Here is a 25,593-nt window from a genome sequence, read left to right on the forward strand (position 1 = left end):
TACATAAGGTGTTTCCCATTTGATGGGACATCTTAGTTAATCAAAGAATTTAGTCTAAATTATGTATTTTATGTTGTGTAAAATTAAGAAAAAATATTATCTTTTCATGATATAATAAAAGTAAAAGATAAAAGAAATAATTATATTTCAAAAATAGCCGACATTTAAATTTCAACGGGAGGGGTAATAAAGTAATTTTGAACAACAAATAAAAAGAGACTATTGTTTTGCTTATTGAAATTGGGGCTGTGCATCGGTAGGTTCAGTTCGATTTATCGATTTTCAATTTTTAAATATGTTCATTCAATAACAAATCAAGATATTTTTTTTATCGATTTTCGATTTTCGATTTACCCAGTAACAAATCATAATGAATTTCATTCAACAAGCTGTTAATTATAAGCAACTTACAAAAGGTGTTAATGAAGGTAATTCACTTAATGAAAAATAGAAGATGCTGGAGATTCTTCGTCTTTACCAAATGAAATATCACCGATCCTGCATCCAATCTATGTCCAAAGGCATAGCAAAAGTAGTATTAGTGTAAATCACACGTATTGATAGACATTATTGGTCAATCCCCCCGCCTTCTACATAACACAAGAAATCAACTAGTAAGAATATGTCATAAATCACTCGCTTCTCCACCTTTACCTCACTTGAATACCTTAGAAATTACATTAGTACCCCTTACTAATAACAACCTCTTCATTCAACCCACTCCTTAGGTTCTTGATCATAGCCTAACCATTCTACGCCTAGAAGAGTACACGAATACAACGACAAACGTTCCAACTACTCCCCACGAATACCTTAAGAACTTATCTGAGTAATTATTCCACGCACCCTACCTCTACTTCATATCATATACCATTCTAGGGAAATAACAATTATTTGCTCAGTCAATGATAAGTATAAAATGATTTTTTTTTTATCTTTTCTTGATACCATAAAAGTAATAAATAAAAAGAAATATATAAAGTTTAAAAATAACCATAAAATAAAATTAAACGGAAGGGATAATAAAGTAATTTCAACAATAAATTCGTGGAGACACAGTTTTACACATAAATCATATTCGATGGATGCGTTTTATGCCTTTCATTCTCTGCTCACTCAATGATAAGTATAAAATGAAAAAATAATTATTTTTTCTTGATAGGATAAAAGTAATAAATTAAAAAAAATATAGTTAAAAATAGTCGACAAATGAAATTAGACGGAAGAGGTAATAAAGTAATTTCAACAACAAATAACAAGAGACTGAATTTTACACATAAATTGCATTCGAAGATTGTGTTTATGCCTTTCATTTTCTGCTCAGTCAATGATGAGTATAAAATGGTAAAAAATAATTATGTTTTGTTAAAATGATAAAAAAGTAATAAATAAAAGAAATATATAGAGTTTAAAAATAGTTGACAAATAAAATTAAACGAAAGGATTAATAAAGTATTTATTTTCAACAACAAATATGAAGGGATTGGATTTTACACATAAATCACACTCGGCGAATGCGTTTTATGCTTTTCATCCTCTGATTAGTCAATGATGAATATAAAACGATAAAAATAATTTTCAAAACTCAATTATTTAAAAGTTCTAAATTTCGAAAGTTTTCACGTAAAAAAACAGTGGGCTTGTTGAAGCCCAAACATTCATTTTGGGCTCATAACTTATAACCGGCCCATAAAAAAAGAAACAGAGGCCCAATCATTCTTCTTCTTCCTCTCTCATTGAAGCTCTTTCTCCCCAAGTACTCCATAATCTTCTTTTCCAGTTAAACCCTAGCTAACCCTCAGCTCTAAGGTGAATTATTTTTTCCTCCATTTTCTTTGAATTGTTGTAAAAATTGTATTTTTCGGATCCATTTCTATGTTTTCAGTTTTTTTTTTTTTTTTTTTTTTTTTTTTGTGAAGAGTATGAATATTTGATCCTGATGAATACTAGATTGTTTTCATAGTATGTTATTTTTGTTTATTTTTTATAGTTGAAGAAATTTTGGATATGAGAAGTTGTGAAATGTGATTTTTTTTTTTTGACAATGTGAGATTGGTTTGTTTTGTAGTGTGAAAAGAGGAACTGATTATTGGAGTGAAGATGGTGATGGGTCAGCCATTTAGTGGCAACATGAAGGCAAGCTCCATTTTTAAAATCTATTGTTTGATAGAGCTTTGGTTATTATGTAGCAGGTTTCAGTATTGCAGTTGTTAATGATTGTTTGTATTATTAAAGTTTTAGAGATATATGTGCATTTACGAAATGTATGGACTGTTGGAAACAGCCGTGTGCACTCTACCCTCGTTAGACCTCACTTGTGGGAGATTACGTTGGGTATGTTGTTGTTGTTGTTGTATGGACTGAGATCAAGCGAATATACTATTTTTATTTGCTAAATTTAGGTTAAGAAAATCCCATCTTTTACTTGTGGAGTGTATTCATGCTGTAGTACTTTGGTTGAAGCTGTTTCGGGACTGGCTTGATCAGAAATAAAGGAAAAGAAAAAAAAAGGTTTTTGGGTTCTGTTGAGATTTACACTTTTGCTATGCTCACACTCCATCCTGATAAGCTGTCCATTGTATTTTATTATTGAGTGATTATTTCTTACACATTAGACCAAAAAGTTCGGGTATGGCAGAAATGTAGTAGCTAAGTTTTCAAATTTACAGGAAGTTCCTTAATGCTCTACCTTGGGCCTGTTTTTATACGATATGCATTTGTTATAGTTGAGGTGCAGCGGTGGGGGTAAGTTTATTTCCTCAATACTAGGAAAAGAAGGCGCTTGTAAAATTTTAGTACATACCCCTAATTGAAACTGTCTAATTTCTGGATAACCAGAAACTAAACCGTATTATTTCAAATTTCAAAGGATGAAATCGATGATGTGGAAGCCAGCTCAGTCTATACTCAAACAACATTTTGAGGTAAAGAAATAATTTCTGAGTTTGGTCAGTCAAGTAAACATATCTAGGATAACTTTGTTAACGCCAATGATCCCTCAGAGAGTTGCATTAATTGACTAATTTGACATTACGGGAAGTGTTGTTATAAGATGCTTGAAAAGCTTACGTTTCTTTTGCCACCTTGCAAAAGAGGCTGGAGAGGAGGTGGGGAGGCGGGTGGTAGTGATTGATGTTTGACATTTTATTCGCTGTGCTTTCAAAACTTTTTGCAGCTCTTGTCAAGCTCCTAACATAATAGATGTAAGGCACATGGCTCACATGCTCTGTAACTTGTGGACCATTTAATTGTTAAAAAAGTTTCATTTCATCTCATGATTTATTTTCCTTTGGCCCGTTCAGCTATTTAAGATATTTGCTTGATTGCTTCTGTTACATGACTGTTACAATCTATTTTTTTGATGTTGCAGAAAGCTCTTGCTGGCATAAAACGTATCAATTTGGAAGGTCTGAGATGGAGAGTGTTTGATGCCAAAGGCCAGGTTGGAACACACTTGACTTTCGTAATTTCAAATTAAAAATAAAAGGAAACGAATATCTTGGTGAAAAAAGTTAGTTAGACACTGATAAGGAATGGCATGCAAATGTCAATTTCCGTTTCCTTTCCTTTTGAGTTTTGGGTTTCTCTATTCTGGGAAGTGAATGTGTTAGCCTTATTGGGGATGTATATGGAGTTCAAGGATGAGTGTATATAAAATGTCATAAGTTGAATACTCATAGTTCTTATAATCAAGTTCCATGCTTTGCACTTACCCCGAAAAAAATTAAATTCCAAGGTCTGACATACGGCTCTACATTACTATTCTAGTTGTCGATTGAGGATCTTTCTTTTTTCTTTTCGTTTCTTATTATCCATCTTCCTCCATTCAATATCTAACAATTAGATAATACTCTTCCTGTGGTCAATATCTTGCTCTAAGATTGTACATGCTATATTTCTTGAAGCATCAATACAGACCTGTTTTCTATCTATATTAGCAAACTCCTTGATATATAGGTCCTGGGAAGGCTAGCATCACAGATATCAACCGTGATTCAAGGAAAAGATAAACCAACATACGCACCTAACCGCGAAGAAGGTGATATGTGCATTGTGCTCAATGCAAAGGACATTTGTGTCACTGGGAGAAAACTCACGGATAAGTTCTATCGATGGCACACTGGGTAAGTGTTGTTGATGATTATGGAAAAAGTAAAAGCAAATAGCTGAATAAAGACGTACAAGCATAATGTGCAGGACTCTTTGTAATTGTTTTTCTTGAACGACTTTATAGTTACATAGGCCACCTCAAGGAGAGGAGTCTGAAAGACCAGATGGCTAAGGATCCAACAGAAGTTATTCGCAAAGCTGTCCTGCGAATGCTGCCAAGAAATAAGTTGCGTGATGTAAGTGATTTGCTTAGAGAGATGAAATCAAAATACCCTCTTTCGTTTCTCCTTGTAGCAACCGTAATGTTAAAATTAAACAATGAAGTTTACAATTTTTTCTTGTTTAGCAATAAGTTAACTTCTGTCAATTGTTTCTGTCTTTATACCAATACTTTTCTTTGTTATATAGGATAGAGATCGGAAATTGAGGATTTTTACCAATGATGAGCACCCTTTTGCTGACAGACCTCTAGAGCCGTATGTGATGCCTCCTAGACAAGTTCGTGAGCTGCGCCCTCGTACAAGACGAGCCATGATTCGAGCTGAAAAGAAAGCTGAACAACAGCAACAAGGTACAAACAATACAAGTAAAAGAAAAAAGAACAAGGATGTGGAAGAAGAAGCAGTGAGCACATGAAACATATGAAATTTCGAGTTTGGGCTCTATTTTCCAGCCATAACGCGATCTTGGCGTGGCTTCCGAGATGATTGAAAATTTTCTAGTACCATATTATGACTTGGAATTTTTTTTTTCTGGTTAGTTTGTTTACATGTATTTGTCTTTCACTTCTGGCTGATGTTATATTTGCCTGGAGATGAACCAGGATAGATGATACACTTGAGCATTGTTATTTCCATATGATGCACCAATAATCCCTTCTTTCTAAGCTCTAGTTAGTAGTTATTTCATATATAATTACTATATAGTTAGTAGAGAATGTTTAAACTAATTATATGTATTCAATATAGACAATTCTTGTTTCCTTGATCAAGCAAAGCCTTTCTTATCTTGCACAACATTAAGTATATTTTTCGTCTGGTGTCTGGCACCTAATTGGGTTAGCTAATTTAGACTCACCGAAAAGTCCTATTTTTTTCAACTGGTACCTAATATGGGCTTAGCTGATTCGGACTTACTGGAATGTCCTACTTTGTGATTAAGCGCCGTATTGAAGACTATTATAGGTTGTTAATATTGTTTTATTTATATGAATAATTGGTTGTGTTGGATGATTGAAGCGAAACCAAGGGTTTGTTTTCTGGGTCGAGTTCGCAAGTCTGGTGCGGATTACCTCTCCTATGTGGTTTGTGAGCTATTGCATAGGAGTGGAGTTTTACTTCGTGCGCACCCAAAAGGGTAGCGGTGGTGTGTCGTCAAAAAAAAGAAACTAATTATTTAGACGTTAGAAGTTTTACTATTCTATTTTGAGTGATATGTCCAATTGTGATTGATTATTGAAGACAATTGTTTATACATTTTTGTTGAATATATTTCGACGTGTTAGGTATTAGCATAATATAATTGAGATATCTATTGAAAAATTAAAGTCACAAGTTGAAAATGTATAGCAAAATATCGAAATTTAACTTTTAAAAGATCGAACTATATCAAATCAATTTATTATGATAATTGCAATCATCTAAAGTTTTAAAACCAAAATTAGGCAATCGAAATTTTCAATACCATACCTCTACTAATAATACAAAATTAGAAAAATAATAATAATCTTAAATTAAGAAAAACTGAAACCTTATTATTTTTTTTGGCGGGTATATATTAACAGTCGATACCCTTAAACCCTCTGTTAAACCCTTCGATTGATAATTTTCCTAACAACTCTAATAATGTACGGACAGCCACCGCACAACGGCGGCGGAGGTGGCGGCTGGCGTATTCCTCCTCCACAGTCACAACCGCAGCAACAGACACCATATCTAGGGTTTCAAAATCCTAACTTTGTTCCTTACCCCTTCTTTCCCAATCCCAATTTTCCGATTCAAAGCCCTAATTTCGTAAATTATCCCTTCCAACAATTTCAGCAGCCTCCTCCTCAACAGAGTTTTCAATTTCAACAGCCTCCTCCTCAACAGAGTTTTCCAAGGGGTAATAACCAGGTTGATGGAGCTGCAGTTAACTTTGGTGAACATGAAAATGTGCAACAAAATCCTATTTTTCAAGTTCAGCACCAACCTTCCAATAAGGAGGGTATTGAGAGAATTGATAAAGCTGTAATTAAGGCTCGTAAAGACCTTATAGAGGCAGGTAAAAATGTGTCAGCTTGGGAAGTTTCACAAGCTGCTTTGGTTATACTTAATGCTGATACTTGGGATTCTTTGGGTTTCAAAGTGCAAGAAGTTCCCTCCCTGCAAAGTCTCATTGTTACCGAAGGGAAGGTACGTTCTTTTGTATAACTATGTATAGTTTTGTAAATTGAGCTTTTCATTACTTAAGACACTTGAATTGTTTTTTGTTTTTGCACTATTGTAAGTAGTTTTTATGGAGATGGTTAAAATGCAGTCCTTTTGCTCAACTTGGTCATTCGCGTGTGTAGAACTTAAACTTAAAACTTATTTTGATTTGTTATCATCATTATTTTTGGTTTTGGAGGCGAGCCGCTAATCGCTATTCATTTCGAGTTGTGTTCATTGGTTCCATCTCAACCTATAGATGCACTTGTTTAGCCTTTTGTATTTATTGATGTACCATTTCACTCATTGAGCAGCTTCCTATTTCCAACCCCCTTATTTTTAAACGGGGGTACATTATTTTCAAGCTGAAGGGAGGAGGTTACTAAATCCTTCCTCACAAAGTAATGTGAAATGGAGCTAAGATTTGGTGGTGATCAACTTTAATATCATTTTTTGTACTTTGTTGGATAGTTTTTTGTGAATATTTATAGGTGTAAAGTTTTTGTTCCAAGCAAAGATATTTCGTGGAATGCTAATTGTTCATATCCCCATCTCTGTTTCTTAGATTAATGCTTTCATTCACTGCTTTGTGGGTGTTCAAAGTATTACCACATTGTGTGATTTGGAAGTAGCAATATGCAAGAATGAGAGGGTTGAGCTGTTTGAAGATCTGGAATTGGGTCCGCTGGTGAAACACCCTCTTATTATCCATTATTTTTCTATCAGTCTTGATGTTTCAGAAGTTTCCAGAATAACTAGCAAGGAGATAATGTTCTTCCTTTCTGAGTTCATGGATGCTGATAAAAGTAGAAAAGTAAGTTTAGATGAATTTTTGAACTTCATCACCGAGAAGAAATCTGCTGGAAGCAGAGAGAATCTTTGTGTGCGGATTCAGAACTTGAGGTATGTCGCATATTTTACTCATCTAAAATTTTTTTATGCTCAATTAAATATTGTAGAATTGCTTCAAGATGAAAACCTATTATTGTTATAATTTTTAGGTAACCTAACGTGAGGGTTAGTTTATACCATACATGGTGTCTAGCTATGTAAAAAACTCACTGTGAACAAAAATTTAGAGCCACAATTGTTGTATTTTATGTGCAACTTGCGTGGTGGGTAAATGGCACTACTTAAACTAGGGTGCATGACCATCAGTGTAGCCACACTGTCTCTTATGTGGGTTTTGTGGAGGGAGAGGTAATTATTAGCGTTTGAAGGAGTTGAGGATGTTTATGATACTCTATATGCGAGGAGTAGCCTCTTGTATATATTTCTTTTTGGTGCATCCATGAGGTACTCTCTTGTATAAATAAGTGGGCGACTTGTTATAGAAAACTATATATTGGTGTAGGTTTCTCTACATTTCTGGTATACGTGAATTCCCCGACATTAACAAAAATATTTACCTTATTAAAAAAGGGGTCCATGACCATTACTTGATAGGTTGATGTTACCGAGCATACCATCTTGTCTCAGCTAATTTAAGTCATAGTTATTAACATACTTCATAACCAGTTCTTTACATGGTTACTGAGCATACCATCTTGTATCTACATAGCACTCATAATTCTTAATACATTCTGAGTCATGTAGCCACGGAGTACATAGAGCAAGCTCTACAACAATATTGGAACTCTTAAAAGATGAGTAGAACTTGAAACTCTTGGCCTTGATGAGTAAGATTTGGGGCTTACCCTGGAATGTACATCTGATGTTAAAATCAATTGGTAGGAGCTGTGGCATTGGAAAGAAAGATGGAAATGGTTGATCGACACAACAAGTGTTAATTATATCCATAATCTTAAGGGTCAATTTAGTTGATAGACACTTATAAGTGCTGAAAATAATTTAATAAATAAGCATTTACATGCTTGAATAGAAGTGTTGAAACTGAAAATAAGCACATTTTCTGTCAAAACCACTTAAATGACCTTAAAATTGAAAATAATTTGATAAATAAGCATTTGCATGAGAAATCATGCTTCTTCTACAGCTACTGCTTGCTGATTTTGGGAGATCTTATAGATGAAATGACTCACATTTTTGTTCTCTTTTCAGTTGAATCTGAATAGATCATAGTTCCTCATGGGCTCTTCCTTTTGCATTTCAGGATGTATGTTACTTTAATCCATGAAGCAAAGCAGTTCGAAATGAGCACTGTTAACAAATATATCCATGTGGTGAAAAAAAAATCCAGTAAAAATACCAAGAATCGCCCTCTCCTATCTTCAGAGAAGAAGCAGTTAGATGAGCATTTCAATGCCATGTGTGAGCGTATCAAATCGTTTTCTTCAGCTAAGAAGGAGTTTTGTGGTACACATATAAGGTTTCAATCAAGTTCAGAAAGTGAGAGCAGTGATGATGATCAGGATGGAAGTGCTGCATGCAGCCCAGCTGGAAACATTATTTCGGACATACCCACCACCTGTCCGTACCCATCAGCATCTGAAGAACTGACGCGGCTGGGTTTGAAAGCCGAAGATGACTTTGGCCTACTGACTGCTAGTGGCAGTGATAGATACAGTAAGGATATTCGGCAATCCAAGAGTAAAAGAAAACACGATGATGTTCATAGTTCCATGGCTTTACCCAAAAAAGCACTCAAACGAGATGCGAGTACTCACAGTAATAAAAAGGGATCAAAACTTTCTCAGACGTGGAAAGATGAATCGGATAATTCAAATGATTTTTCAAATGGTGATGATTCAATCAAAAGTTTCGTGAACACTTGGAAGGAAGCATGTCGGACAAACAACGTAGATGAGGTATCATTTATGCAATTGCTTCTTACGAGCAGAGAATGTTGTCATACATCTTTTTGAAATGATATTGTCTCCAAATAACTTGTCTACTTTTATTAATAACAAAAATAAACTAACTGGTCTACTTTTTATACTGGTTGCTGTTAAAATTTGTCCACTTCCGTGAAAAGATTTATTCAAAAATTTATTCAAAATCAAAACTTACACACATATGTACTACTAAAGTGGTGTTAGGGTGTTCACTTTTATACCTAAAAGAAAGTTAAGTTATTTGAAAAGGTAACTTTTTCTATGCATTTGGACCTACTTCCATTTAAGCACTAACAACTTCAACTCTATCTACTGATCTGGCACTTTCTTAGTGCGTTAGGGCTATTTATTGCGCAAAAATAGATCCTGTTGTTAACTTATGGGGATCGTTGACAACGATTGCTCATTCTACATCAATTATAATTATTTCTTTACACCAAAAAGTAAACGAAGTGTATAGCTGTAGTTGATCTTCTATATGAAGTTGGCTTCGTCACTAAGTGCAAGAAGGGATTGTGTTCCAGTATTTTTGCTGCCCTTTGGTCTTACCTTTCTTGTGTCAGCACCTGAGAAAATGAGAGTAATCTATTGACATTGCCCAATGAAGTGCCCACCATGTTGATAAAGAGCCGCATTAGGGTACAATGTGGATCAACAACCCACCATCTCCTATCAACTACCTTTTTCTTTTGATCAGGAAACCTTTTTGTATTACAAACCAGCACTTACGTAGTACTGAAAATCTTTTTTATAAAAGAAAGTAAGAAAACTAAGAAGCTAGAAAATACATTCCTAACATAAGTGAAGGACTTCTAGGATTGATTCTGCATCGACAAGAAATTCTGTTTTTACTCAAGAAACTTATTTGTCAGTACAACCTCCTTAATTTTCAGATTTGTTTCCATGCCATTTAGAGATCTGTGGAGTAGTCATGTTCATGATCTTATAGCCTGAGCTCACTTTGTATTGAGCCTTATCGTGCCAAGTCCACCACAAGCAGTCCACCCATCTTTCGGTCCTTAGAATGCTTCCAGATGCTTACAAAGATCAACTAGCATAGGTATTTCCCAATCGTTCAACAGTCTTCTAAAAATCAACTTCCAACCTTAAGGAGACACAAAAATATATGATTTCTTCCAATCTGTCTTGGTGGACTTAATTAGATGGTACATGTAGTTGGGAGATAGCAGGTTTTATGTGAAATTATTCGAGGTGCGCGCTAGCTGGTTTGGATTCCACAGTTGTCAAGAGATGATCCTTTGAAAGGATTACACTCTCTCACAACTCCAACAAGAACCATGGCTGTAATATGCTATTGATTTTACATTTTTCTTAAATCAGTCAATTTTGCATTTGAATTTTTCTCAAGGGGTACCAAATGTGACCAGACAAATACTAAGACTTGCTCGGAGTAGGCTTAAGTTAAACTATTGATTCTTTCTGCAATTAATCAATCAGGTTGGGCTGGGGATCACATCTGATGCTTTGCATTGATGAACAGCTGGCTGTTGTGTTGGGCGAAAATTGAATGTTGCATTCATAGTTTTATACGATTTGGAGTGATAATAAATATATATTTGACTTAGTTATTTTCACATTATCTTTATTTCTTTGCCTGCTTCTCTTACTAAATTCTCCAATGATCATCTAGTGCTTTTTTTCCTATTTTTGGTATTTGGCCAAGCTTCAGGTGTTGACAGTCCACCATTGTAAATGCATTCTGATCCTCAGTCAAATTTCTTTCTATTTCAGGTGTTTCAGAGGATGCTTCAGTTCTACAAGGCAAGGAAGAAAAATAAAGTGACCAAATTGTTTTCATCATATCCATTTTGTGGGTTGCTTCAAGTTGCTGTAAGTTCACTGATCATTTTTGATAAGTATTAATTAGCCAAAGGAGACCTTGGGGAATTCTGCTTCACCTCATGGTTGACATGTATTTCTTCTGTTTAAGCATACTTATTTTATATCAAGGATCTTTATAATACTCTTTTTTTCGAGTAAAGGATCTCTTTAATGCTCTTTTATGATATGATTTCGTGTAGTCACCTTTTTCTTTACCTGTTTTTATTTTTTGATGCATCTGGTTAGAGAGAAATAAGAAATTTTTTGATGGGGAAATAACTTTTTTAGGTCTTTTGAAGGCAAGGTGTATTGCCAATTTGTTTAGTTGGTCCATTTTGTATCCTGTTATTAATGTAGAACATCTGTTGGACTTTATTAGCTAACCAGTTCCGGCTTAGATATTTTTGTACAGTCAGCCAGTCATTTTTTTTGGAACCGAGAGTCAGCCAGTCATTTTTTGTAAGCCCAAATGCCATATCTTGTTTCTTGCGTCCTGTTGATGCCTTTTGTCAATACCTTTTCATTAAATAGAAAATAAAGTAAAAGAATATGTTCATGCTTCTTTCATATGCATAATGCAAGTGTGTGATTGATCTTCTCAAGACTTTTTTTAGATTCATGTCCAACAAATTTATTGTGGGATTACACTGGGTATGTTGTTGTTGTTGTCCAGCAAACTTCATTTCTTTTAAATATTCCAGTGTACATTTTTGAGTGTAATAAGTTTGCAGGTTGCATCTATTAAACGTGGAATGTGGGACAGTTTATATGATAAGTTCCAAACATTTCAAAACTGCGGAGTGACCAACAGAGGCACTGAAAATTGTGCTGATTCCATATGCATTGAGGTTGAATCACCTGAAAGGATTGCTACCAATCTTTTCGAGAAGGTGTGCGAAAGTGGTGAGTTGTACGCCTCAGAGATTTTTGTTTTTCTCGCAAGGTGTTACAATTTATTTAGTTTTCATTTCATATGTAGCTCACATATGCCATTAACCAGCCAATACTTGAAAATAGAGAAGGAAATTAGCAATAGAAGTCTTAGGTGCTCGAAATCTATAAATGGTTAGCCTGCTTCAGTTGGCTGCAGATTAACAGATTTATATAGGATACTGCATTGTTCTCTTTGATTTAGAGAATGTTGGCATCTCCTTATATGGATGTAGCCCTAGGTAATCCTCACCTTATGCGCTAGCACTTGAAACTGATAAAAAATGATCCATTTTCTTAACGTGGATCTAAGCAAACTAAGAGGTCTTGGGATCAAATTTCTCAATCACTCGGAAAAACAAAAAAAAGATTCACGAGTTCAGCCATGTAAAAGAATCTAGCCGACATGTGAGTGCTCATGCTGTCACTTAAATAAAATTATAGAACTAAATAACTAGTTGTATACTCTCTTGAACAGTTCAAGCTTTTAGATGTGAACAAGACTGTTTTTACTACTATCTCTCCTATAAGAAGTCTTCAACTTTTCGTACTGCTAATTGCAACTCTTTTCCTGATAGCAGGTCACATGTAGTCTCTAAGCTGTGTCTTTTCACAATTACGCTTTTCGGTTTCCCTTTTACACTTATCCATTAAAGCACTTGCCCTTTTTTGTGTTTACATAGGCGTCACTGTTGAGGACATACTTGGTAAAATTATTACATATTTTGAGGGTGATGATAATGCCATGTCCACTGCAAGTTCATTCCATGAGAAGTTTTTCTTCCTCTTGAATAAGTTTTGCAAGCTTGAATCTTGGTTGACAACGCAGTTCGCCGTGAAGAAATTTGAGTCACTTGGTTATGGGGATATCTGGCATTTCCTGGAGAAAAATATGCATCTGTTTAGTCATACTTTGCCAAGGTGCTTAACAGATGACATGCATGGGAAGCCTCCTCTAGAACCACCTTCAATGCTTGATTATCAGTTTGATCTGTTGTTATCACAGGCTTCACAATGCTTATGGAATAGTGAAAAAGTAGACAAGCGAAGGATTTCGGAATTACTACTTAGACAATTCCCTTTAGTCTGTTTAAATGTTGCTGGAAATGACTTAATGATAGATATAGAGAATTTTATGAAGGCAAAGAAAGGCAATATGACTTTAAAATCTGTCGTATTCTCTGAAACATTGCTCAAGGGTTCTGCAATAGGTAAGCAAAAAGAATCTATATTAAAGGAAACAGGTTCGGAGGATGATGTAGGACATAGCGATTGGATACTGATGTCCAAAGATGCCATGAAGGTCTTGGTCAGTGCTCCAATGTTGATAGATCTGAAATTGTGGTCACATTGGGACATGATCTTTGCTCCTTCTCTTGGTTCTCTTGTGCAATGGCTGTTGAAAGATGTCAAAACCGAAGAGTTATTGTGTTTGGTAACCACGTGTGGGAAGGTTGTCCGTGTTGATCATTCAGCCACTGTTGAGTCTTTTGGAAATGTTCTTCTGCAAGGAAGTCCTTTTGAAACAGCTGTCAAACTGATATCCCTGTTGGTCTTGTATGGTGGTGAAAAAAATGTTCCCAATGCACTCTTAAAATGCCATGCACGTCAGGCATTTGAAGTTTTAGTTAAAAATTTTGAGGAGATGAAATCACATGACATTCAAGATTCCCTCAAGCATGCCACATCTCTATGCAGACAGCTCATACATGATGAAACTACATCGACTATGAACAAGAAATTACTGAGTAGGGATAGAGTTGGTAAAATCGCGCCTTTGACGTCGAGGTTTGTTCTCGACTGTCTGGGTTATTTGCCTGTTGAGTTTTGGCATTTTGCTGCAGATATCTTGCTTGCAGGGGTGCAACCTTTTGTTAAAGATGCTCCTTTAGCTATCATAGGTGAATGTGACCGGATAGAGCAGCGTCTTATGCTTCATCGAGTTGGAATGTCTCTGGGCATAGTGGAATGGGTTGAAGATAAACACAAATTGAGTGCCTGTTCTGCCACGAACTTGTTAATGTCTTCTGGATCATCATGCTTGAAAGTCGCTGAGCTTGATTGCAGCATAGACTCAACCTTTATGGAAGGAGTATCAAACAAATCTACCTTGTCTGCAAACGAGATTAGCCTCTTCCAAGATCCAATGCGGAAAAATGAAAATCGAGATACCAGTTGCTCTGCAGGTGATATATCTTATATTCCTCCTGATAGTTCGGCTGATAGTGCTAGGCAGCACTCATATGAGCTTGAAAGTTCTGCTACCAGAGTTGTTGAATCTATTCAGCGAGATGAATTCGGTCTGCAGCCTGATCTTCCACTAGTTGAAAATGCAATATTGAATAAGCAACATGCTCGCTTGGGGAGAGCACTCCATTGTCTTTCGCAGGAGTTATATTCTCAGGATTCACATTTTATTCTAGAGCTGGTTGGTATACTTATTTTTTAAAGATTCATATTTTATGCTTAATGGTCTTATATGTTTATTATTTACCTTATCTTGCCCAGTTCATTCATATCTGGCTAATTCTAGTTAAGTACCATTCGATGTGGTATAGAAGGTTTTAGGACATTCGATGCCTCATGTATGTTTTTTGATGAAGCATGCTATGCCTCTAGCATGTAATCAAAGCAGACAACACGTCTTTTAGCTGATGGAGGAACTGTGAACATGATGCAACCTTTGTAGCCTAAGCTTCTAGCTGCTCTATATTTTTTTCAATATCAACCAAGGAACTCAAGGCCACTTTCTATGCCTTTACCTAGTATGCTGTTAGTCCAGTAGAATCTGGAATGGTTCTTTTCAGACGGAAGGAATGATTAATATGACATATATCTGCAACTCTTAGTGGTGCTTGTTAGTAATTGGAGTTAAATTTTCCCGAGAGCTTGAATTCCCTGAATGAGTAGACTGCTTTAGTTCTTTCTTAAAAAAAAGAAAGAAAGAGTAGACGCTTTAGATTGCAATGAGTACAAATTTGTGGTTATGCATTCAGTGTTTTTTTATCACTGGAATTTCTTCTGACAGGAACTGTATAACTTTGTTTCTGCTGCGGAATTTTATTAGATAGAGTGCTTTGTGCCTCGGTTGAAAGGATGTAACTGATTGCTCTTTTTACAATTGTACATTGATTCAGGTTCAGAATGCTGATGATAATATCTACTCTGAGGATATCGAACCCACTTTGACTTTCATTCTTCAGGATAAAGGCATTATAGTTCTAAACAATGAACGTGGCTTTTCTGCTGATAACATCAGAGCACTCTGTGATGTTGGAAACTCTACTAAGAAAGGACGCAATACTGGATACATCGGGAAGAAGGGCATCGGTTTCAAATCTGTATTTCGGGTAATACACACAAACATGTCTTCTAAATATTAGGTAGTACTTTGTATAAATGAATGGGCTAAATGAATTTGGAAGAAAGTGAGTCACCTAGGTTATGTTCATATGAGATGCCGAGAGGACTATGTAACCACTAAAACTGCGCCTATTATAATTTTGAATAAGGTGGCTAACACTTACTAGGTATCTAAGTACACAAATCCAACATATTTATTGTCTAGCTCTGTGGAACACGACATAGGACATGGATGGTTGGAATTCGGACAATCTCTTTTTCTTTAAATTCCCCAAGGGGAAGTGGCGCGCGGTTCGAAATTTCCTAAATAATGGACTTGTCCCGCTACCTTCCTCCACTTAAATACCAAGCTTTTGTCTGGGGCAGTATGAGAACGTGGGATATGCGCCTAACCCACCCATCATAAGTTACGCTCTTACCAATAGAATAGAGCCCTCAGGGCTTGGACAATGCCCTTTACTTTCTGGGGACTTGGACAGGCCACTTTAGAAGGTGCTTTAGTTCTCCATATTATTTTCCATGGCCTCCGATCTTCTTCTTTAACCCCTTCTCTGTGAACGTTTGGTACTTGTTTTAACAGAAACTTCCCATCTCTCTTATGTTCCCATCTATGGAATCGTTCCCCAAATTCTCAATCGCAAACTTCACTCATTCCAGCGTCTCAATTGTAAAAATTCCTTCTGAATTGTAAGTTCCACTACCAATTAATTATGCAGTCTGCAAATATACAATTTTATTAGCAACGCAATTATACACTTTTGGGAAATGCTCTTTCAGTACAGTATTCTCCAACCATTTGTCTGATCACATTCTAATCTTTTCCCTGGTAATGGATCACTTCTCAACATTCTTGGCCAGAAGAAGAAAGAGAGAAGATGACAGGAGCTACTTGGCTTCTCCTTGCATTTCCTGCTATTAACTATAGTTGAATTTAAAATGAGACACTTCTCCGAGCTTAGAAAGCAAGCATTAATGATAGTATGCATTTGCTAATAGTGTGTTAGCTTCCTATCATAGAATTAACACTGCCTTTCCACACCAAACTGCTAAAAAAGTTCTTTTTGCTTATACCTATTCAAAAAAATGGAGGTGATCTAGTAAATACATAATCATAAACAACCCATGCTCATGTATAAACAACTCCATATATTGTGGCTATTAGCTTTATAAACAGTACAAGCTGCTGCAATGTGTGCTCATGAACCTTTTTCTCTTCTCCTGTTTAATCATCTCGAAAGCATGAACATTTGCATTCATGTGTGTATTTCATATTCTTCGCACAAGAACTGCACCAAATCTTTCATAGAAGGGGCAGCACAAAGTAAATCCATAAAATTTCTTTGTTCTAGGGGGCACTAGCTGATCATAATAATAATTACTATTACAGCAACTCGACACATCAAGATGTAAATGTAAGGAATTTACTATTGCATGATTTGCAATGTTCTCTTCATACCAGGTAGAGTCCTCTTTTGTGCGTGTCACTTCAGTTCTTTGTTGGTATTTTTAGTCTTTTGTAGGTGTTATAGGATCCTTATGATACTAAGGAATAAGAGATCTTTTTATAGTCCACATTGTAATTAAGTGTTGACTGCATACCATTGTGCAGTTTTTTGATATACTACAGTTGTTACTTTCTCATAAAAAATAAAGAAGAGGTATAGTTTTGTATCGCTGTTCAAAGTGCTCACAAATCAGAAGAATTAATAGTCTGCTGGTGCATTTGAATGTACTTATTGTTATTATTATTACTTTCCGGATAATAGAGTCTATACCGTCTATGGTGTAGTATGTTATCAACTCTTGATGGAGTTCAATCTTTGCAGTATTTTCACTTTCCAAGCCTTGCTTCCCTTCCTGTGAAGGGTCCGAACTCAGTCCACTGGTGGACATCGACTTGCATGTTCCTTAATTTCAGAATCTTTCTTTGGCTGACCTTTTCTTTTGTTTTTGTTTTTACAGGTCACTGATGCCCCAGAAATTCATTCCAATGGCTTCCATATTAAGTTTGATATAACTAATGGCCAGATAGGTTTTGTTTTGCCTACTATTGTTCCTCCTTGTGACATTGACTTCTATACCAGATTGGCCTATTCAGGTTCTGATTGCAATTATTGGAATACATGCATAGTACTTCCCTTCAGATCAAACCTCTTGGAAAGGTCTGGCGAAGAGAACATTATGTCAATGTTTGCTGATCTTCATCCTTCTTTATTGCTTTTTCTTCATCGACTTCACTGTATCAAATTTCGAAATATGGTTAGCGATTCCATTGTTGTTATGAGGAAAGAAGTTGTGGGAAATGGTATCATTAAGATTTCTTGTGGAGAGGAGAAATTGACTTGTCTTGTGGTATCCCAGAAATTACAGCCTGGCACTATTCGTCCTGATACCCCAACAACAGAAATTTCCGTGGCGTTTATGTTGCAGGAAACACTTGATGGAAGCTATAACCCGCACCTGGACCAACAACCTGTTTTTGCATTCCTTCCGTTGAGAAAGTACGGCCTGAAGTTTATACTTCAGGGTGATTTTGTACTCCCTTCATCCAGGGAAGAAGTTGATGGGGATAGTCCTTGGAACCAGTGGTTGTTGTCAGAGTTCCCTAGCTTGTTTGTTAGTGCGGTGAGGTCATTTTGTGATCTGCCATGTTTTAAGGATAGTCCAGCAAAAGCTGTTTCAGCTTATATGAGCTTTGTTCCCCTCGTGGGGGAGGTTCATGGCTTCTTTTCAAGTCTTCCTTGGATGATTCTTTCTAGATTACGCACGTCAAACTGCTTGATAATAGAAGGTATGGAAAATGAATGGGTTCCTCCGTGCAAAGTCTTGAGAAATTGGACCCAAGAGGCTCGTAACCTTTTACCTGTTAGCTTACTTCGCAAGCATCTTGGTATTGGTTTCTTGCATAAAGATATAGTTCTACCAGATTTATTAGCCAGAGCTCTAGGAATTGAGGAATACGGACTCAAAGTTCTACTTCAGGTTATAACTTCTTTATGCTCTTCAGACGATGGTCTGAAGTCAATGGGTTTGGAATGGTTGTGTGTTTGGTTAAGCGCCGTTTATACAATGTGGTCAAATGGGAATGACTCGGCAGATTATGGAATTGAATCACATCTCATGAAGGACCTCAAGAATATTCCATTTATTCCCCTTTCAGATGGTAAATATGGATCACTGAATGAAGGGACAATTTGGTTGCATATTGATTCAATGGGAACTGCAACAAATGATGAGTATGCCCTGGAAACTTTCTCAATATTGTATTCTACTCTTCGAACTGTGAGTCCTGCACTACTTTCTGCGGCTGCCACTTTTGGCACATCATGCTCTGAATCATCAACAGTTGATAATGTTACCAGGATGCTGTACAGAGTTGGTGTCCAACGTTTATCGGCACATCAAATAGTAAAAACACACGTTCTACCATTTATCTGCAGAGATCAAAATGGACTAGGACTTAGAGAAACAATGACAGAGTATCTTGCATTCTTGATGTTCCACTTACAGTCAAGTTGCCCTGATTGTCAATCTGAGAGGGACCAAATTATCAGAGAAGTGCGTGACAAAGCTTTTATATTGACAAATCATGGTTGCAAATGTCCCAAGGAGTTTCCTATCCATTTCGGCAAAGAATTCCAAAATCCCATTGATATGAATAAATTACTCCACACACTAGATTTTGAGTGGCATGAGATCGAGGATATTTATTTAAAGCACCCAATCAACAAATTGTTATCTGAAGCTGTGTTGAAGTGGAGAAAGTTTTTCCAGGAAATTGGGATCACTGATTTTGTACGAGTTCTTCAGGTTGAGAATAGTAGTTCTGATGTGTGCTCTGTTCGCATTAACTCAACATTGGATAAAGATGTTATTTCTAGTGCAATTGCAAAAGATTGGGTGTCCGAAGAGTTTGTCGATTTGCTGTCACGCTTATCTTCAACGCGTGACCAGGAAAAAAGCAAGTACCTCTTGGAGGTGCTTGATAGTTTGTGGGATGATAATTTTAGTGACAAGGTTACTGGCTTCTATTTCACTTCCACTGGAGAAAGAAAATCATTTGATTCTTCATTCACCACAATCCTCCGTGATGTTCAATGGATAGCATCGAGTATGGATAATGAGCTTCATTTTCCAAGGGAGTTATTCCATGATTGTGAGACTGTGCGCTCAATTTTCGGTGACAATGCTCCTTATGCCATTCCAAAGGTTTGTCTGATCTTAACGAAGTTTGATATAGAGATATTGATCAAAACACCTTTGTGGTTTTCTGGTGTAACTCCCTCCCTTCCCCTAACAGGGAAAGATCCAAAAAGAGGATGAGAAGAAGTTTGACTTTGTGCATGTTTTTGCCGATGTTAAGATAGTCTAAAACACAGGTGTTTACTCTTGGGTGTTAATTGAAGTAATTGCTTAACCTGGTAGTTTCATGTTTTATGAACATCTCTATGAAGAGTTTTGACCTATTAATTTGGCTTGTCAATGATTGTTTGTACAAGAATATACTGTCAAAGTGTAACCTGTATTAAAATATAATGTGACAAACCTTTTTAACAACCATTCTGGTTGTGAACTAGCTCTTCTTATTTATGCAGTATTTTTATTGCGGTAGGGTATTGACTAAGTGGTCTGCTCAAATCTAATCTGGTTTACTTATTTATATTCTTTTAGTTAGTTTGGCTGAGGAGTTTTCACTATGTTTGCCTTCTTATATGGTTTAAATTTTCCCAAGAACTGTAAATTTTAGAAGACTGTGTGGGTTGATTTGACTTTCAGGACAAGCTAGAATTTATTCTGCTTGTAATTTGTCCATTTATGTTGAGTCTTGTTTTTAAATAAGTCGGCATATGCTTGTTGAAAAAAACCTTTGCTTCTTTGTTGGTGCATTCTTTTTCTTTGGATTAGCATTTGTAACGATTTTTATTATTTTTATTTATTCTCTATGAATTTGTGATGGTAGCTTTTCATTATATTATTTAGCTTCTTTCTGGTATAGGGGAGTAGCAGGACTTATTTTTGGTTGGCTCATTTTAGCTTGAATATTGGAGTTCCTTTATGACTGTTCTTTAAGAGCTAATGCTTCTGTTTTGAAACAGGTGAGAAGCGAAAAGTTGTTAACAGCTCTTGGTCTGAAAACACAAGTTACAGTTGATGACACTTTAGCAATTCTTAAAGTTTGGAGAGCTAAAGTGACTTTGAGTGCTAGGTAATTAATCTTCCTTCTGCAAATTTGTGAAACCTGCGAGATGCTTAATTTTCTCATGTCTGAAGAAAAATGTGGTTAAATGGTTTCAGCATTTCTTTTCTGGTGGATAGTATTAGAAATTAGTTAAAGCTAGAAGAGACCATGTTGCATCAATTGGTCTCCTGTATTTACATACTGAAGTTGGAGCTGTCTATAAATGTTTGTCAATGTTCATATTGTATATATTATTTGTTTCGGACTCAACAACAACTGCAACGTACCTAGTGTAATTCCACAAGTGGGGTTTGGGGAGGATAGTGTGTGTGACGTTACCCCTACCTTTGTTTATTTTGTTTAGGACATCAACCACCAAAGCCATTAAAATGGTTGCTTTGCTGGAGTAACGTTTATGTCTTTCCTCATCATTGACTGGTTTTAGTAATTAGTTTCCCGAGTTCATTAAAGATGGACTGTGGATTCTTTTAGATATAAACTGAAACAAAGATCAAACATTGTTAATTGTCAGGTACTGTCTAGCCTTTAACATGTTCCCTTGGATAAAAAGCAGAACTTTTATACGTGTTGGACTTCTTTAATTGTGAGCTCCTCTATTACATCATTCTGAAGTTTCTTCTGCTCATCTGTTGCTCTACTTTTTCAGTTTGTCACAAATGTCAAAGTTCTACACTTTCATCTGGAGTGGAATGAATACTTCAGAAAAGAAACTTGTGGAAGAGTTATGCAACGGACCTTTTGTGTTTGTCCCTTGTAAACTGGTTGCTTCACATGAAGCTGTTGTACCTGGTGTTTTTTTGTCATCTAAAGAAGTCTTTTGGCATGATTCAACTGGTTCGGTCGACCTCCTGAAGATGGTCTGCCCGGAGTTTGACTCACATTCAGTTCAGCACACCTTCACAAAAATGTTATGTAGTGTCTATCCAACCCTTCATGACTTCTTTGTGAAAGAATGTGGAGTGGATGAACATCCTCATTTTCGTGGATACCTTCAAATATTGCTGCAGCTGTCAGCTGCTGTTTTACCTTCACAAGGAGCTAAGAATGTAAGCTATCTTTATGCTAAAATACTTCTATTGTAATCTATGTAGCTCAGAAGCTTCCAAAATGTAGACGGCTGCATGTCAGATCTCCAAAAGGAGTGCATTTTGGAGGATCCGACATGGGTCTGGCAACATTTTTGAAGTGTCCAAGCAACAGAGATTGTACTAGTTGATGAATGATTTGATGATAATGAAACAATGTTTGATGAATACTTTAATTTAAGAATGAATTTGATGCTTTCTTCATTTAGGTATTCCATATATTTCTCAAGTGGATTGACGAGCTAAATTTAGGATCCTTGAGATCTGAAGATATTAGTTTCTTGAAAGAAGGTCTTTTGACGAAGGATTATCTGGTGCTTGCAACTGCAGAAGATAAATGGGTATCTCTGCACCCATCATTTGGGCTCATTTGTTGGTGTGATGATGATAAGTTGAGGAAGGAATTCCAGTATTTTGACAATATTAAGTTTCTCTACTTTGGGCAACTCAATGATGAGGAAAAGGAGATTCTCCAAACAAAATTTCCAATGTTCATGGACAAATTGAATATTCCTTCTATATCAAAGGTAAGCCAAGTTACACTGCTCTCCCTTTTCTTTTGTGTCCACATGCATATAGGAAAAATACTTGCTGTTTCTGAAAGAGGCGTTCTAAGATGCCAACTAGGCTCTCCTATATCTAGGAGTCGGGCTGCTCTAGTGTTCATCGTGTGTGGTTTACACTTCTGATGTACTCTCTGCCAACTACCTTGTCCTGCTTGCTACTCCCTCTATTTCGATTTAATGTGATGGTTTTTCTATGTTGGGTCATTCCTATGTATGTGACATCGTTCCACCAATGGAGTGCATTGTTTGTATATTTGTGGAGGGTTCTACTTAAAATTGATGTGATTTCAAAAAAAGTACAAAAAAATTGATGTGATTTCAGAAGTTACTTACCATATGGTTGATAAGTTAAACAAACAGTTTCAGTAAAATCCTCTCAGAACTAACAGATTAATCGTACTTCTTTTTCTTTCTAGAGGAGATGATTTTATTGAAGTCGGTGTTATATCTCAGAAGTAATCTAGCACACGATTGAATAATTAAAGCAAAACTAGTTTAGGACTTGCAGAGTATTTAAGTATCAGTCTTCTTTAGTCAAACTAAGATCTATCAAAATAATCGACACAGTTGTCTTTGCTCATAAGGAATCTGAATTATCCTTTATCCCACATTGAGTATGCTACTGTACTCCTTTGAGCTTCCTTTTGTCCCACGTTGACTATAATAATTCTATTGTATTGTTCCAGATGATTTCCACTTTTAAACAATTCTTTACTTTCTTAATATCCTACCAAAGAAAGTTGATTTTTTTGAAAAATTAACATTCTCTCAAAAAAAAAATTATCGAGACTTTTTTTTGTTTGTATAGGATATAGGAGGGGTCTGACTATGCTTCTAGATCTTTCTTTTCTTTTCTTTCCATCAATATGCATTACCTGCCTGTCCAAAATAAAAACTTGACTTCGCCTTAACACTCCTGCCTAGTCAGATGAAGACACTTATATTGTGACAGACACAGAGCAACATGACTCTCAGATCAATTTAAGACATTTATGTTTGATTTTTTCAGGTTGTAATGCGTGAAGCAATATATGATGGTCCAACAGACTCTAGCTTGGTAGCTTCTTTGATTAACTGGGTTCTACCATTTGCCCAGCGTTACATGTTTAACGTTCATCCAGAAAAGTATTTGCAGCTCAGCCAGTCTGGATTTCAGAACCTGAGATGTCTACAGATTGTTGTTGTTGAAAAGTTGTTCTACAGGAATGTTATAAGAAGTTCCCACATAGCATCGAAGAAACAGTTTGAGTGCAGTTGTCTGCTAGAGGTATTCTAATCACGACATCATCTATGGGTTTTTATATCCACTATTATATTACATATTACATACATGAGATGTTTGTGGAAAAGCTGTATGTTATTTGAATCTTCCTCAACTGTTTATGAAAAAAGGATATCTAATCTAATGGACTGGTTGAAATGTATTAAATGTAAGACCTCTTCCTATGCAGACCAAGACTAACACTTCTATATAGCGTTATACTATTGTTGAGTTATGACTCCTTCATGTTTTTTTGCGTGTTCTTCCTTTCAATTTCGGACTTTTTGTCTGAATCATAAATTTGTAAAACATGCCTGGTAGATCTCTTCATTTGTCTTCTCTTTTCCCAGTCTGGTTCATGGAGATCTAACATTATTAATGTATGTAACACTTAATTTTCGGACATGTCTACCTCTAATTGCCCGAATGTTTATTTGTGAAATCTCATTCCTTGTTAAAACGTAAAACAATGTATAGATAATTTATTTTTTCATTCTGTACAGGGAAACATCTTGTATGCCACTCAAGAGTCAGATTCTCACTCAATATTCATGGAGATTTCTCGTTTGTTATCTTCTGGAGCTCCCGACTTGCATTTGGCGAACTTTCTTCATATGATCACAACTATGGCAGAATCAGGTTCCAATGAGGAGCAAACTGAGTTTTTCATTTTGAATAGCCAGAAAATGCCCAAGCTTCCTGAAAGTGAATCTGTTTGGTCTCTCGCAAATGTCCCATTGTCAACAGATAGTGAGACAGGGGTGATGAGTTCTTCCAGAACAATTGATGAGAAAAACCCTGAGAAAATCAAGAAGAGACCGGGTATCAGCTCAAGCTGGCCACCTACTGACTGGAAAACTGCTCCTGGTTTTCATCGATCTAGCGTGTGCATCTCAAAAGGAAAGGCAGACAGTTGCATCCAATCGGAAAATAATACTGTGGGAGAAAGTGTAATGAAAACATGGGCGCTGACTGCAACTGGGATGACGTGTGTTGAAAATATGGACAACTATCCAGAATCAGCTGCAGTTGTTCTAGGTTCACAAGGTGTTGATCATGTACCTGGTACCATGATGGAAGCATTTGATTCTCCTCATGCCATGACTGAACCACATAACCCGAGTAATAGTTCTTCTGATGTGACTGAAAGAGATCAACTGCATACAGCCACAAATGGCAACAGTGACATTATGATTGAAACTGGCAGACTTGGAGAATATTTTGCTTTCAAATATTTCTTGGAGAAATTCGGTGAGCCTTTTGTGAAATGGGTCAATGAAACCAATGAAACAGGGCTTCCTTATGACCTTGTCGTGGGAGATGATGAATACATAGAGATAAAGACAACTAGATCGTCAACAAAGGATTGGTTCCATATTACCGCAAGGGAATGGCAGTTTGCGGTTGAGAAGGGTGAATCTTTTAGCATTGCCCATGTTTTCTTATCGCCCAATAATACAGGAGTAGTGACAGTATACAAAAATCCATTCAAACTCTATCGACTTGGTAAACTACGGTTAGCTCTCCTAATATCCAAGTCATGAAACTTTATAAGATGTACATAAGGTTGATTGATATACTAGATTCTTCGTTACTTCATACAATCTGGATGAAGTTTTATAGCAGACGATAGAATATGGTACCTGCTGAGTAGCACGTCGTTTTCAAAGTGCTGCGTTTGAGATTCATACCACATATTGACCTTACATTTGTTGGAGAAGCTTGAACTGGATTGCAGTTTTGCCTCCAGATACACCTTTGATTTCAGCTTAGCTACTTCTGTGTATACTGTAAGTCTCATTTTAGCAATGACATCAATTATGTATACAAAGATGTTCATTTTTTTACTTTAATATACCATTTACTCAAGCAAATCTGTGCACACATTTAATTTATGGAAAAGGTTTAGATTTGCCCCAATGCTCGTTATGCTTTTTTGATATATTTTTTCCTGTCGTTCAATTTTCAGATTATATTATTATCAGTCTGTTAAATGCTTTATGTCTCAGATTTATTTTCCTGTGTGGTGTCTA

The 25,593-nt window shown here is 36.1% G+C and overlaps 2 protein-coding genes across 3 annotated transcripts; both read left to right on the forward strand.

Annotated features, from left to right (window-relative positions):
• The first annotated feature begins 1,682 nt into the window (after window positions 1-1,682).
• On the forward strand, window positions 1,683-5,106 carry LOC101267936 (uncharacterized). 2 transcript variants are annotated; one of them, XM_004247819.5, is made up of 6 exons: window positions 1,683-1,809; window positions 2,069-2,136; window positions 3,371-3,442; window positions 3,958-4,124; window positions 4,235-4,346; window positions 4,519-5,106. In XM_004247819.5, the coding sequence occupies exons 2-6, from the start codon at window positions 2,101-2,103 to the stop codon at window positions 4,744-4,746; spliced, it is 615 nt and encodes a 204-aa protein (XP_004247867.1). In that variant the 5' UTR covers window positions 1,683-1,809; window positions 2,069-2,100; the 3' UTR covers window positions 4,747-5,106. The 2 variants fall into 2 exon arrangements, with proteins under 2 accessions (XP_004247867.1, XP_010326845.1); XM_010328543.3 differs by lacking the exons at window positions 1,683-1,809; window positions 2,069-2,136 and adding exons at window positions 2,666-2,745; window positions 2,870-2,924.
• A 732-nt stretch (window positions 5,107-5,838) lies between these two features.
• On the forward strand, window positions 5,839-25,480 carry LOC101247370 (protein NO VEIN). Its single transcript, XM_010328544.3, has 13 exons — window positions 5,839-6,503; window positions 7,084-7,421; window positions 8,632-9,286; window positions 11,066-11,164; window positions 11,887-12,058; window positions 12,769-14,513; window positions 15,223-15,435; window positions 17,411-19,657; window positions 20,545-20,654; window positions 21,295-21,694; window positions 21,943-22,260; window positions 23,309-23,566; window positions 24,064-25,480. The coding sequence occupies exons 1-13, from the start codon at window positions 5,955-5,957 to the stop codon at window positions 25,102-25,104; spliced, it is 8,145 nt and encodes a 2,714-aa protein (XP_010326846.1). The 5' UTR covers window positions 5,839-5,954; the 3' UTR covers window positions 25,105-25,480.
• Window positions 25,481-25,593: the final 113 nt, after the last annotated feature.

Source organism: Solanum lycopersicum, chromosome 9 (genome assembly GCF_036512215.1).
Source record: "Solanum lycopersicum chromosome 9, SLM_r2.1".
NCBI classification, from domain to species: domain Eukaryota; kingdom Viridiplantae; phylum Streptophyta; class Magnoliopsida; order Solanales; family Solanaceae; genus Solanum; species Solanum lycopersicum.

Excerpts from the sequence above, each read along its gene's own strand:
- LOC101267936 (XM_010328543.3), top strand. The coding sequence starts at position 2,681 with ATGCTCTACCTTGGGCCTGTTTTTATACGATATGCATTTGTTATAGTT. Across the intron at positions 2,746-2,869 it reads GTTGAGGTGCAGCGGTGGGG|GATGAAATCGATGATGTGGA; the intron begins GTAAGTTTATTT and ends CAAATTTCAAAG. Across the intron at positions 4,347-4,518 it reads CAAGAAATAAGTTGCGTGAT|GATAGAGATCGGAAATTGAG; the intron begins GTAAGTGATTTG and ends TTTGTTATATAG.
- LOC101247370 (XM_010328544.3), top strand. The coding sequence starts at position 5,955 with ATGTACGGACAGCCACCGCACAACGGCGGCGGAGGTGGCGGCTGGCGT. Across the intron at positions 12,059-12,768 it reads CGAGAAGGTGTGCGAAAGTG|GCGTCACTGTTGAGGACATA; the intron begins GTGAGTTGTACG and ends GTGTTTACATAG. Across the intron at positions 19,658-20,544 it reads CTCCTTATGCCATTCCAAAG|GTGAGAAGCGAAAAGTTGTT; the intron begins GTTTGTCTGATC and ends GTTTTGAAACAG.